Raw genomic sequence first — 14,921 nt, 5'->3', positions numbered from 1 at the left:
GTACCCCACTGCAGTGGGGAAGAGCTTGCTTCTTTCTGCAGTCTCTGACAGAATTAATTAATTCTTGCTCAACTGGGCCACTACAACTCTCTGTGGAAGCCACATCAGAGAGTAGAGAACAGCATCACCTTCCGGGACTCCCATTGTGCAGGCCCAGAGGTGGGTGTGTGCCACATTGTGCACATTGTGCAAGCAAACACACCCCAGTCTTGAGATGCTGAAGCCACTGGACGTCCAAGACACTTAAATTATGGCCCTTCATCTGACTCTCTGCACATCAAGTGATCTTTAAAAAAAAAAAAAAGATTTTATGTATTTATTTTTGTGAGAGAGAGAACGCTCGTGTAAGCATGAGTGGTGGGGAAGGGCAAAGGGAAAAGCAGACTCCACTGAGCAGGGAGCCAACAGGGGACTCAATCCCAGGACCCTGGGATCATGACCCGAACTGAAGGCAGATGCCCAACCAAGTCACCCAGGTGTGCCCCAGCAATCTTTTGATCACTGAATTTCTTATGGGCCCATTTCTGCAGTTGTCCTCTAGGCTGCTCATTTGTAGACATCCCCATCCAAAGGTCTCAGGTCTGTTTTTGCAGGGGTGAGTGGAGGATGACTCCGGGCCACGTTGCTGCCTCCTGGTGGCCCTTCAGAGATCTGCAGGAGCATTGTGGCCTTTACATCTTTTCTCCCCAGGGTGACACACCCAGTTCCTTCAGCCCACAGTCTGGAGACTTTCTTTGCTCTGTGATGCACAGAACCTGAACTGGACATTGTCAAGGACCTCATCTTCAACTGACTTTCTCACTTTTCTATACTGTGAGCCTCTGTGGAGCTGCAAATATTGCTCCAGAAAAGAGTACAAACCAGACTAATGGGCAGCCCATCAAAAATTGTTGTCTAGTCAGTTCCCCTTAAGATCATAGAAAAAAAGAGAAAACAAGGTAGAACTACTTTATGCATTAAGATTCCACCATTTAGTAAATTTCCTGCTAAAATGTTAGCTGCTGTGCGTCGACGGGATTTTTTTTTCCCTTTAATTTTTCATATAAACTAGAATAGCATTGGGTTCTTTCTCTGGTATTTGTTTCAAAATTTGACAAAAATACATCAAGTTTATAACCTAACCCCCATGAAGATTACTAGATCTTCAGACATTCATAATAAATTAGTTGGAGATAAAACACTTAAATTTCACAATAATTACTGAGTCTAAGAGTTTAGAACTAAAAGCTGCATCTGAACTTAGTTTGAAATGCTGCTAATGGCTATTCTGATGAGTGGCTGGCAGTTTCTTCATATGACCCACTTCATTCTTTGAGAAGTGGTGGTCAGGGAGGAGCAGAGGCAGAGGGAGAGAGTATCATGGGTAAGTCCCTTATCGCTCTGCCTCAATTTCCTTATCTACCAAATAAAAGTGAATAAATTGAGATTCCTTTGAACTCAGACCAGGAGCCAGGGAGCTGGATCTTATTCCCCAGGGATGCGTACATAAAAGATCATGTTCTGGACTGTAGCGAGCGTGTGTGTGTGTGTGTGTGTGTGTGTCACTGCTGTTGCTTTTGTTTTAAGGCAGCAACATGTAAATAGGTTGTAGTCCCGGTTCTAATCCCACCCACTTTTCCGCAATGATCATTACTTTTATATCAAAAGCCACAGCTCTGGGGAACTGCATGACTGTGGGCCACGGGCCACCTGAAGATTTCTTAAATGTGTTAATTTGTTTAAACATTTATTTATTTCTATTAATAGGGTCTAATGATATATTCTGATTATTACAGTCTTCCTTCTAAATCTGCTTTACTTAGTTCTACCAACATGAAAAAAACACTTTCCTACAAACGTCCCGTTCCAAACAAGTCTTCAGAGCACCCTGGGTCTCTGGCCATCCTGATCACTCTAGAAGGCTGGATGGTCTGGGGGTCCTGTGGCTGCCCCCGCTGTTGGCCCAGAAAGATCCTCAGTGATGGGGTTTGCCCAGGACCTGAGTGGAAGCAGCTTCTTGGAATTGAAAAGGAAAGCTGTTTGGTTTCCCTCAGAAAGAGAAATGACCACTTCCGAGCCCTTCTTAATGGCAGCGAGATCCACACAGATGCCAAGGCAGACAGCCGCACGTGCGGGTCTGTCTGTGGGACCAATATTCTCCTAGAGCGGTTCCCTTCATCAGTGCGTGTAAAAAGAGCAGCCGTCCCTCTCCTGCCGGGAGCACGGCTGCTCCATCAATTAGCGGCACTTCAGCGGCCCAGATGCTTCCAGCTTCTCCCGAACAGCAGCCTTCTCCCAGACAGCTCACGCTGAAATGGCGCCTGCTAGCTTCCAGGTGACTCTCCGGCGCTGACGATGACAGGCTGTCCCCCTGGCTTGTCGGGTGCAGTGCTCAGGTGTCAGCACTCAGCAAAGCGTGGGACAAAACCAGAGTCAAATGAAAATATCAGAGCTGTACAGGAGTCAGCACGGTCCGCCTGGCCACTCTTGCTAGGAATGGGGCTCAGTCGGAAACGACCAGATAAACAGGCTTGGTGCCCAGATCAGGAGCTCTGCCGTGGGACAGGCGACCTTCAGAAGGGGAGGTTGAAGGCTTTATATCAAAGGGGACCCAGATTGCTGTCATCTGGGTCTTCTCTGTCCCTTGAGGTCTCAGTAAACATTGCCTCAAATCGCACAGCCTGTGGAAGTCTGAATTCTGTGACTTCTTGGAAGCTTTGGGTCTCTGCCTCACTCTTGTCTCTGCTTCCATGTCTGGTATCTTAGCTCTGCAGCTTGTCTGGTTGCTTATAAAACAGCACGTAGGATCCTGGGAGACCTTCCCAGACCTTGGGGTCATTGCGGACAATCCATTTCATGTCCCATCATGGTACAGTTAATGGTCCATATCAGTCGGGGTAAGCATCTGACTTGATACCAGCTCAGATCGTGATCTCAGGGTGTCGAGATCTAGTGCATTGGGCGTGGATCCTGCTTAAGATTCTCTCTCCAAAAAAAAAAAAAAAAAAAAATTCTCCCTCTCCCTCTTCAACCCCTTCTCTCTAAAAAAAATCCAAAAACCAAACAAACAAACAAAACAGTCCATATGAAGCTTTTCTATTGTCTTAAGCCTTGCTCCTCAAGTTGTGGTTCAGAGGATCAGGAACACCTCTATAACCTGGGTGCCTGTTAGCAATGCGGAATCTTGAGCCCCACCCCAGGCTGCTAAATCAGAATCTGGATTTTAACGAGATCTCAGGAGATTCCATTCATGAAAGTGTGAAGAGCACAGACCTAAAGTCCTTGTCCATCAGCTCCCTGTGGAGGTTCTCTTTGGCCTGGCCATCGCTGTACACACTATCCAGCCTTTCATCATCCCTTTCTTCCCCCTCCTCTCTCTCTCTCTCTCTCTCTCATGTTCTTTCATCTCTTCCCTCTCTGTCAGGGGCTTCAAACATATTCTCTTTTTGTCAGGAGCAGCCCTCCGCTCCTCAGAGCCAATCACCACCAAGGCCCTGAAGGGCTCACCTGCTACCCGCCTTCCATTCTGTTCCCAGGCTGATTAAAATATTTTTCTAAACAAGGCTCTCCCTCCCGCAAGAGGGACTCTGATACCAGCTATAACAATAAAAGAAATCTATCTCATTACAAAAGATACCCCAGATTTTATAAAGACATCTAGCTTCCAAACAGACCCCTAAATCGATTCCAGGTTATAAACTATCGTACAACTGTTAGACCTGGGGAAACTGAGTCTCCAGCAGGAAGGGGACTGGCTTGATACCCTTTTGTAGTTATTGGCAGGGACAGGACTAGAAAAGTTCTTATGCTTCCCAGTGTGGGCTTCTCTCCACTACAGCCCTAATCATTTCACTTTAACCTGAACCTTTATGTGTCTGCCTGATTCTCTTCCTACACGGTACCTGGGTCGTCTGACTGCACGTATGGGGCACCTGCTGTGTACAGCAAGCACTGTTTGAAGATGAGAAGAGGCAGAATAGACCCTGTTTTCCCATGCCCCATGCCCTTGCCCAAACAGCCGCCTCACACTGAAGTCCTCATTCCCACCACACCCATCTGGCAAACCTCTCCAAATCTTTAAGAATCGGCAGCTGGGAACATCTGAACTCCAGACAAAATTAATCACTACCCCCTCCGTGCAGGCTCACAAGTCTAACATTTCTCCCATCGTTTGTTAGATCCTTTTCTCCAAGCTGTCTTCTCCGAAATCAAGGTTCCTCCAGGGGATGGCCCACTGGGCCCGGCACAGGAGAAGCTCAGTCAATGTTCTTTTTCTTCCCTGTTTCTTTCCCTGGGAAGTCCCCAGCAATTCTCAGCCCCTTCACCCTCAAGCGACTTGCCCCTTTCTGGACCAGGGCGGCCTGCCTCAGGCCCTCGTCCTCTTCCCACGGGCCTCCCATTCTGCGGCCTGGCCCCTCCTGGCCAGCCTCCTTCTAGTCGGTTGCTCTCCACAGGGCCCAGCCTCACCACCAGGACTTGTGTAGGACTTTTTGAAGCTCATCCTGCCTTCTGGACCTCATCTGCAAAATGGGTGGGTTTGCCTCGTTAGCGGTGTGGCAGCTCACAGGCGCGTTAGCGTCCATCGTGAGGGGCTGAGTGAGTGATTGTTCCATGCACCCGTAAGCTCACCAATGGTCTTTTTTAACAACTAGAGAAGATTAAAGGCTGTCCCTGTGACTGGCAGGCTTGGTCGCATTCAGATGTGCTTTCTGGAATCGGACGAAAAGGCCTGTAGTTGCAGGGATCCCACACAAGCTGGGGCACACACACCTCAGGATTGCGCCCTGTCTCGCAAACACAGAGATTCCCATCATGTGTGCCCCAACTGGGCAAGGCCTGGTCTGTAAGGTTCTCATCAGCTCCATCATCTTCGGAGCTGTAAGGTGTGGAGAAAAGACCAAAAATTGGGAAATTATGGAAACTGTCCCTTCCCAAGCCCCTCCTGTGATGTGGCAGCTCCTCATAAAATTCAAATCTCAGGATCATTTGAAAGGGTAACACTCTTTTCATTTTTCTCCTCTGCCTCCTCGGCTTTGCTTCCAGGAAGCGAGAGGAAGAAAAACGAAGGGAGGCAGAACAGCAGAAGGGAAGGCTGAGCCCAGATTCCTGCAGACCCCAAGCCCTTCCCTGTCTGCCCAACACCCAGGCTGAGCACCAGAGGCAGAGCCAGGCTCCCGGCAAGCAGCCTCCCAGCAGCGACGCAGCCCAGGACCCTGAGGAGACAGCCTGTCGAGGATCTCCGGGCAGACTGTCTCCAGACAGAGCCCCCCAGCAGGAGCAGCATCTTTCCCCAGATGTGCCAGGAAGAGACCCCAGAAAGCCAAACGGTAGGTGTATTGCCTTTGTTACCTGATGGCAACCTGTGGACTGTGGGTTCTCTTGATTGGTGTACTTAGTCCGTTCACATTTAAGGTAATTATGTCAACACTGAAGACCACCGTTTTATTATTTATTTTCTGTTTATTTCCACTGGTTCTCCTCCCTGTTGTTTTTTTTTTTCCCCTTCCTGTAGGGTACTTGAACATCTTTTAGGATGCCCTCTTGATTGATAGTGGTTTTAAGTATATCTCGTTCTACAGTTTTTGTGGTGGTTGCTCTGAGTATTGCTATGTATTGCTATGTATATTGAATCTCTAAGTTATAAGGGACCTATAACCAGTTCTACTACTTTGAGTGAAATGTGGAAACCTCACTTCCATTTAGGTACCTTGCCCTTCCCCACTTTTAAATGTCATTGATAGGGTACCAGATGGTATTATGATTTTTGTTTCAATTATCAAATATAATTTATGAAAACCACAAGGAAAGGGGTAGTTTCTTTTAGATACCCGTAGTTCTCTTTTTCTGGTGTTCGTCTTTTTTTCCCAGTGCACTAGATTCCTTCTTTTATCATGTCCTTTCTGTCTGAAGAACCTTTGGCTGGTATTTAAGGGTAGCTCCACTAGCAACAATTTCTTTAAGTCTCCCTTTGCCTGAGAATGTTTTGATTTCATTCCTGAAGAGCTGATGAACCAGATCCAGAATGCACACCTAGCAGGTCTTTCCTTCCCACACTTGAAAGAGGCTGTGCCACTCCTGGCTTCCATGGTTTCAGATAAGAAATCCACTGTCATTTGCAATTGGTGTTCCTCAGGAATGTTTCTAGCTAACATGTCACTGCTTTCTGGCTGCTTTCAAGATTTTTCTTTATCTTTAGTTTTCAATAGGTAAATATGGTGTGTCTTAGTATGGATTCTTAGAATTTATCCTGTTTGGATTTCACTTCGTACGTTGGGGATCCCCGAGACTCCCCACCCCCAAAGTTTAGAAATTTATTAGGAGTACTCACAAGACTCAGCATGTATTTCTACTCACAGCTAGGATCTTTTATAACAAAGGGATACAAAGCAAGATCAACAAAGGGAAAAGCACATGAAGCAAAGTCTAGAAGAAACCAGGTGCAAATTTCCAAGAGTCTTCTCCCAGTGGAATCACACAAGATATGATTAATTCCTCCAGCAATGAATTGTAACAACCAGTTAGCCTTTGTCTACCAAGAAAACACACCTACACTTAGGATTCCAGGATTTTTATTGGGGTCAGTTACATAGGTACCCTCTGCCCAGCATATACTACAACTCCAGACTCCCAGAAGGAAAACAGGTATTCTGCACAAATTATATTATTTGCCCAAAGCAATTTAAGCATTTTGAGCCATTCTTAATAATTAAGGAACAGTGAGAAACCTCCAGAAATCTAAGTGCAAAAGCCAAAAAGGCAAAAAATGTCTTAGTATTATTATAAAAATAGTTTTGACCTTGTGGACCTCAGAGTCTATGAAATCTCATGGTGACCCAATTCAGGGCATGGGCAATTTCATTCTATCTCTCTGAACCTTAATTTCCTTACTTATAAAATGGGTTTGGGGGGAGGAATACTCAGAGAACAACAAAGGAACAAACAAAAAAGGCAGAAATAGACTAATAAATACAGAGAACAAACTGATGGTTGCCAGAGAGGAGGGGAGTGGGGCAATGGGCAGAATGGGTGAAGGGCTGTGGGAGTTATAGGCTTCAATTGTGGAATGAGTAAGTCATGGGGAAGGAAGGTATAGCATAGGGAATACAGTCAATGGTATTATAGTGCCTATGAAGACAGATGGTAGCTATACTTGTGGGGAGCACAGCATAACAAAAACACTATGCTGCGTGCCTGTAACAAATGTAACATTGTATCAACTATACTTCAGTTTTGTTTTTTTTGTTTTTTTTTAAAAGATTTTATTTATTTATTTGAGAGAGAGAGTGTGAGAGAGAGCATGAGCGAGGAGAAGGTCAGAGAGCGAAGCAGACTCCCCATGGAGCTGGGAGCCTGATGTGGGACTCGATCCCGGGACTCCAGGATCACGCCCTGAGCCGAAGGCAGTCGTCCAACCAACTGCGCCACCCAGGCGTCCCTATACTTCAGTTTTTAAAAAGAAAAAAAAAGGGTACATACTCTCTATCCTGCAAGGTAGTTTTTGAATAGAAATCAAATAATTAATATAGAATACGTATTATGGCCCATGACATGTAATAGGTCTTCAGTTACTACTGTTATTATACCACACTGATGATCTAGCCAAGAACAGCCACATAAAAGTACACATGAATGACCACAAACATATCCAGAATATAATTCCATAACCCACTGTAGAGTGATAATGCATCAGTAATGTATACCTTGAAGAGGTCTGATGCCCTGTTACATAGTCATTCATTTATTCATTCGGCTAGTGTTAACCAAACTCCCCTGATGTAACAACCATGTTGAATTTCCTCATTCTTTCTTAGCTTGAGGTCACTGCATATTACAATTCCCCATCCATATGGAGAAAAGTGCCTCTTATTTTTCAGATCTCAGAATGAATGTTCCTTCCTTTATACAGCCATACCTCCCCACTAAACAAGGCTTCCTCTTCCTGCTTATGTTCCTATAAGTCTTCTATAGTTCCATAATAGGAAGACCATGACCTTTTACTGTTATTTCTGGCTTATCTGTTTTTTTCCAGTAGATTGCAAGATCTTGAGATCAGGGTTGTTTCCATTATGTGCTGCTATGTAAAAAACAAAACACAAAACACACACACACACACCCAAAACAAAAGCACACTAAAACTAAGTGGCTTAAAATAATAATTTATTATTTCTCATGATTCTGTGGGCCAACTGGGCAGTTCCACTGCATTTTCACCTGGTCTCTCTTATGTGGCTCCATTCAGGTAGAAGGTGAGTTGAATCGGATGGTCTAAGATAGACTGACTTAAATGTCTGGCAGTTGATACTGGCTATGAGCTGGGATTCCTTGACTCTGCTTTACATGGCTTTTCATCCTCCAATAGGCTAGACTGGCCTCCCTACACAGCGGTCTCCCAGCATCATTCTAAGAAAGCAAAAGCAGAAGCTACAAGACCCCTTGAGGAATAGGCTCCAGAATTTGCATGCTACATCCTATTGCTCGAAGCAAGTTGTATGGCCAGCCTAGACTGAATGATATGGAGAAATATACTCAACTTCTGTGCATACTAGGATGGGAGCAATTTTTGGCTAGTAATCTATCACAATTCCTTTTTGGTCACAGATTATTCACATTCCTCCCACAGGCACAGTATTCTCAAAATTATCTCTGGACCCCAAAATGTCATCTCAGTTATCACATTAAGCTTGAAGTTTGGGATCTTGAGACATATGTCACATTCAGACGTTGTCAAGATTCCCAGGGATAGGGGCACCTGGGTGGCTCAGTCAATTAAACCTCTGCCTTCGGCACAGGGCATGATCCCTGGGTCCTAGGAGTGAGCCTCGCATCAGGCTCCCTGCTCAGTGGAAAGCCTGCTTCTTCCTCTCCCTCTGCTGCTGCTCCCCCTACTTGTGCACTCTTGCTGTCTCTCAGTCAAATAAATAAATAAATAAATAATCAACACCCCCCCCCCCCAGGTATGACTCTTTCCAATTCAGGGACTAGCCCACCAAAACACACATTATCACCCCCACACACACAGGCCCAACAAGCAATAGTGAGGCAGGGACAGCATAACCACAGTAGACACCTTCGTTCCAAAAGCGGAGAAAAAAGAGGTACTTAGCAGTCACTAGCTCATAGCAATTCTGAAAGCCAACTGGTTATCCATTAGCAGTGCTAGAAGTATAGAATGTTCCTCGATTAGGGTATGGTTTTCCCCTATTATGGTTTCCTATTCGATTATTCTCCTTGGCCCTTGGCTCTTGGCTCTTCTACCAGGATTCTTGGTGCTGCTCTCTGAGACATCTTCCTTTTCCATAAGACATAGCCCGTGTTTGCACCTAAACAGTTTTCTGAGCCTGTTTCCCGCCTATAGGAAGTTGAGGTTCCAGAGGCTTCTGTTTGTCTTGAATAGCCTCAGCGGTTCAAGCTAGTGATACTCTTTGTGATACAGTTACCTGGGGAATTTCATGGGCTTCAGGGGCCACTTGGGTGGCCCTCGGTTAAGCATCTGACTCCTCATTTCCGCTCAGGTCACGATCATGGGATTGAGCCCCGCATCAGGCTCCACGCTCATCAGGGAGTCTGCTTGGGCTGCTCTCTCTTCTCCCTCTGCTCCTCCCCCTGCTCCTGTGCTTTCTCTCCTTCCCTCTCTCTCAAATAAATAAAACCTTCTTTAAAAATTTCGTGGGTTCCCTATGATTTTGATTGGATTCATTCCATGTTCCAAAACTACATCAATAATTATTTCTCAGATGGGCCTCTCTCTACTTTGAGTGGCTCAGGCTGCTGTAGGAAAATGCCCTTGAAGTTCTTAGAAGTTCTTTTGTGTAGCTTACAGTACCTTACAATGTACCATCTTCAATATTTTTGAGGTCTTAAAAAAAAAGAGTTGCACAGTAATACTCTTGATTGGATCTTTATCCTTAAGTCATATTTTACTAAAATACTCTCACTAAAATTAGCTGGAAAGAATGAATATGCTAAACAACTTTCTTTTCTAACCTGGCACATTGTAGGCTCTCTGTATTTCCTCTGGATTCTGCTTGCAAGCTGAGCAATTCTTTCCTAATTTTCTTTCTTTCTCCCCACACCTATCACAGGCAGGTAAAAAATCCAATTGATCTTTTCTTCAGCTATTGCCCCCTGGAAGTCTATTCCGTATCTACAAATCCATTAGATATGTTTTCTGTCTTCTAAGCTACTGCAGGTAACTTTTGCCCATTTTGCCAGTTATTCTGCCATTGAATAATACGACTGACCATTCTCCAAACTCCAACAGCAATTTCCCCTCTGCTGTCTCAGCCTTTGGTAATAGTCTTTTCATTGCCTTTCCGGCTTCTGTCCGCTCACCAGTCCTTAAGTCAACGCTATGGGTTTTTATTGGGCCAGCACCTCTCTTGTTTAGCTATTGGTTTCTGTGTTGATTATTTCTAGTGATGTAACAAATTACCCCCAAAACTAAGTGGCTTAAGGTAACAATGACTTCTTACTTCTCACAATTCTGTGGCTTGTCTGAACAAGTCCTCTCCTGGGTCAGTCACTGGGGCTCACTCATGTGGCTGGTGCGAGGCTGGCTGGAACAGAAAGCCCAAGATGGCTTTCTTTACACGTGTGGCCATTGGTGCTGGCTGTTGGCTGAGATGTCTCAGATCTCTTCTCCATGACCTTGCATCCTCCAGGAGTTTAGACCATCTTCCTTGCATGTTGTTTTCAAGGCAGCACTCCGAGAGAGAGAAAGCCAGAAGCGACAAGCTCTCTTGAGGCCTAGGCTCCAAAACGTTCCTATCATTTTTACCACCTTCTGTTGATCAGACCAGTTTGCAAGGCCAGCCCAGATTCAAGAGGGTAGAGACAGAGACTCCACCTCTGGTTTGAAGATGTTGCAAAAGCATATTTCAAAAGTGAGTGCATACTGGGATGGAAAGAATCTTTGACCATTAAACAGTGTATCACAAGGAGCCATGTGTCTCCTACTTCTGTGTACCAAGCACCCAGTAGGGTGTCTGGTACATAAGAGACATAATAAATATTTGTTGAACATATAGCTGCATGGGACTAGCTAGGTGCTTGAGAGTCAGACACGAAAGATTATTAAACAGGACATGAGGGGCCCCAGGGTGGCACAGTCAGTTAACCGTCCAACACTTGGTTTCAGTTCAGATCGTGATCCCAGGGTCTTGAGATCAAGCCCTGAGTCGGGCTCTGAGCTCAGTGAGGAGTCTGCTAAAGTTTCCCTCTCCCTCTGCCCCTCCCCATGGCTGCTCTCCCTCTGTCTCTAAAATCAATCTATCTCTTTAAAAAAAAAGACATGGAAAGTATTCATTGGATGTACTTCTGCTTTCTGTAACAGAGTTCCGTTCTCTTAGTAAGTTCTTTCTTTCTTCTCTCTCATAGTAATTCTACCTTCTTGTTTACAGTGCATGTAGAGCATGACGACTGAGTACACAAGCTTTAGAACTGAATAAACTAGGGTCATATTTAGACTCTACCACGTATACCTACATAATCTTGATCAAGTTACTTAACTTCTCCTAAGCCTCCATTTCTTTATTTGTAAAAAAAAAAAAAAAAAGACAGAAAGAAAAAAAAAAGAAAGGAAGAAAGGAAGGGAAAATGCCTGTCTCAGAACTTTGTGAACATTCATGAGATAACCCGTGGAAAGATTTAAACACGGGGTCTAAAGCACTCTATAAATATGAGCTGTTAGGATAACTCTCTCGCTGTGATCTCAAGCGGTAGGGCAGGAAGGAGGCATAACACTGAGGAAGATCCCTGCGGCTGAGTGGCGGGGGGGCCTGGAGGCTGACACTGAGACACAGCCGCAGGGCGAGGAGGGAGGCGTGCACGGGAGAGGTGCAGTGCAGAGGACTTGCTAGCAGATTGCCTGTGGGAGGTGGTGAGATCTAGTTGTCTTTGAGTCAGTGTGGTTTTTAAGAGAGTCTAGTGCAGGAGAAGCTCACTGTTTGAAGGGCCATCCCTGGTGTTGTCTTCTTTCTCACCATATGGGCTGCCAGAACTCGTGGGTACGACTGGTGGGAGGAAGCGGGCCCTTACGTTTGGTGCGTGTACAGTGGCTAACACAGAAAATCCAGTTGCCACCGGTGTGCCGAAGACTCCCTGACCTCCTTCCCTTATTCCAATTATGTATATTTAACTCTTTACTTATGCCCTCACTTGGATGTCCCAAAGGCATCCCAAACTCAACCTATCTGCGACAGGATGGACAAAGGTTTATGTAAGCCTGCTCTGCGGTGGTTAATGACGCACTCATCCGTGTGGACATTCAGTGCGGGAATAAGGACTATTTCCTTTTCCTTTACCGCCCATACCCAGCCTGTCACCAGCTCTTGCCTCACTGACTTCCTAAACATCTTTCAAACCTGTTTTCTTCCTCTCATCCTCCATCACCGTATATTCTATCTCACATCTTCTTACCTTTGTCTCTAACTTGGACTATTGCAGTAGCTTCCTCACGGGTCTTACTTATCTGCTCTGACTCCCCTAATCCATTTTCCTCTCTGTGGACAGATTAATCTCTTCAAAATGAAACCTCATTGTGTCTCTCCCCCACTCAGAGCCCTGGATTTAACCACTTCTCCGAAGAACCCTGATTCCTTCTGTTGAAGAATGATATTAGAAACCAAAATCAGGGACACCTGGGTGGCTCAGTTGGTTAAGCGGCTGCCTTCGGCTCAGGTCATGATCCCAGCGTCCTGGGATCGAGTCCCGCATCGGGCTCCTTGCTCGGCAGGGAGCCTGCTTCTCCCTCTGCCTCTGCCTGCCATTCTGTCTGCCTGTGCTCGCTCTCTCTCCCTCTCTCTCTGACAAATAAATAAATAAAATCTTTAAAAAAAAAAAAAATCAGAGCGCTATGTGGGCGTATTACTATTTACCATTATTCCTAAACCCTTTCAGCAGACAGAGCTAAAAATTATTTACATCTATCTCTGCATCTATCTGTGTGTGTGTGTGTATCTCACACACACACATACACATGCACGCGCACACACACACACACACACACACCATGAGTTCATATTCGTGATACCTCCGATTCCATTCAACACCACAGCGATTATTCTATCTTCTCTCTTTACTTGAAGTGTTTCCTCCAACAGTGAAAGATCTGGCTCCCATCATCTAGGGGATACATGCTTCTTTCTTCAGTTCTGGTGTACACATAAAATAGTTTCAGAATTGCTTACTCAACCCTGTGAGAAACAAAATTATTAACTAGAGCACAATCTTTTTTTTTTTTTTTTTAAAGATTATTTATTTATTTATTTGACAGAGCAAGATCACAAGCAGGCAGAGAGGCAGGCAGAGAGAGAGAGAGGAAGCAGGCTCCCTGCTGAGCAGAGAGCCCGATGTGGGCCTCGATCCCAGGACCCTGAGATCATGACCTGAGCCGAAGGCAGCGGCTTAACCCACTGAGCCACCCAGGCGCCCTAGAGCACAATCTTTATATACATTTCTTTTTGTCCTTATTCAGCCAAAATGTTTTTTTACTAAGTTACTTAGGTCAGTTCTTTTCTTCGCCTTTTAGTGTGGTTACTTAATTCATTTGTAAACAGTTAGGTTTGTTTGTTACTATTTATATTCCATTTTGAGTTCTTTCCCACATCCTAGTTGATTTTAATTGTTGGGCTTTTTCCTTCTTTCTCTTTTTTAGTTGGGTACTTTATTTGTTTATTTATTTTATTTCATTTTTTTGAAAGATTTTATTTATTTATTTGACACAGAGAGAGAGATCACAAGCAGGCAGAGAGACAGAGAGAGGAGGAAGCAGGCTCCCCTGCTGAGCAGAGAGCCCAATGCGGGGCTCAATCCCAGGACCCTGAGATCATGACCCGAGCCGAAGGCAGAGGCTTAACCCACTGAGCCAGGTGCCCGGTGTTGGGTACTTTATTGAAGCAGAAAATGACGCTTTTTCCTAATTACAAAATTGGTCATTGTACATTATAAAATAATTTGAAAACAGAAAACAACAAAGAAAAAATAAAAATCCTCCTTAAGTTAAGCAACTCTTATCACTTTGGCACAAATCCATCTTCTAGAACTTTCCTTTTCTTTTATTTCAGAAGAGTATGGGCATCCTATTTTGAGATTTTCTTACATTATCTCCTTTTTTCAACAAAAATGTTAGTGACTGCTTAGTATTTTATCAGATTATGAATACAGCATGATTTGTTTAATCATGTCTGTGCTGTAGGACATATGAGCTAAATAACCTTTCATGTAAATTTTTGTGTACATCTCTAATTTTTGTGGCTATTTAAACATCCTGCCAGATTTCATTCCAGGAAGGTTGCAAAAGGTTATTTCAGCCTTTCAAAAGCAAAAAACCCAAAACTCTTTCCAAACATTTAGGCAAATAGTGATTTTATCGAATCCTAGTTAGCAGTATGGAATTTTGTCATATTTTTACTGGCTCTGTGTATTTATTTTCTGAATTGTTCACTGATGTACAATGTCAATTTTTATATTTTTTTTCATTTTCTTAACCACTCTAAGAGCTCAGCATATAATAATAGTAACTTTTGTCTATCATGTATAATGAATGTCTTTTTTAAATTTACCCTTTAATTCTGTTTAATTTTTTCTTTTGAGCTTTTTATCCTTGTGGTTTTCCCTAAGAAAAGGTTTTTCCCACTTCATGATGTAATAATCACATATATTTTCTAATTTTTACTATTTCTATTACTATTACTATTAATCTATTGCTATTAGATTTAAATTTTTATATGGTAATATTGGAATCTAATGACTTCTTTTTAAAGAATAGACAGTTGTGGGGCGCCTGGGTGGCTCAGTGGGTTAAAGCCTCTGCCTTCGGCTCAGGTCATGATCCCAGAGTCCTGGATCGACCCCGCATGGGGCTCTCTGCTCTGAGGGGAGCCTGCTCACTCCTCTCTCTCTCCCTGCCTGCCTCTCTGCCTACTTGTAATCTCTGTCTGTCA

At 44.3% G+C, this 14,921-nt stretch overlaps 1 protein-coding gene across 3 annotated transcripts in view; it reads left to right on the top strand.

Annotated features, from left to right (window-relative positions):
• INVS (inversin) overlaps window positions 1–14,921 on the top strand; it is a 168,880-nt gene that overhangs the window by 123,910 nt on the left and 30,049 nt on the right. For all 3 annotated transcript variants that reach the window (XM_044265260.1, XM_044265257.1, XM_044265258.1), the window contains one exon: window positions 5,023–5,306. In XM_044265260.1, coding sequence (XP_044121195.1) covers window positions 5,023–5,306 — 284 coding nt within the window. The remainder of the gene's footprint in view (window positions 1–5,022; window positions 5,307–14,921) is intronic.

This window comes from Neovison vison, chromosome 9 (assembly GCF_020171115.1).
Source record: "Neovison vison isolate M4711 chromosome 9, ASM_NN_V1, whole genome shotgun sequence".
In the NCBI taxonomy this organism is placed as follows: Eukaryota; Metazoa; Chordata; class Mammalia; order Carnivora; family Mustelidae; genus Neogale; species Neogale vison.
This window is presented reverse-complemented; position numbering and strand designations above follow the sequence as displayed.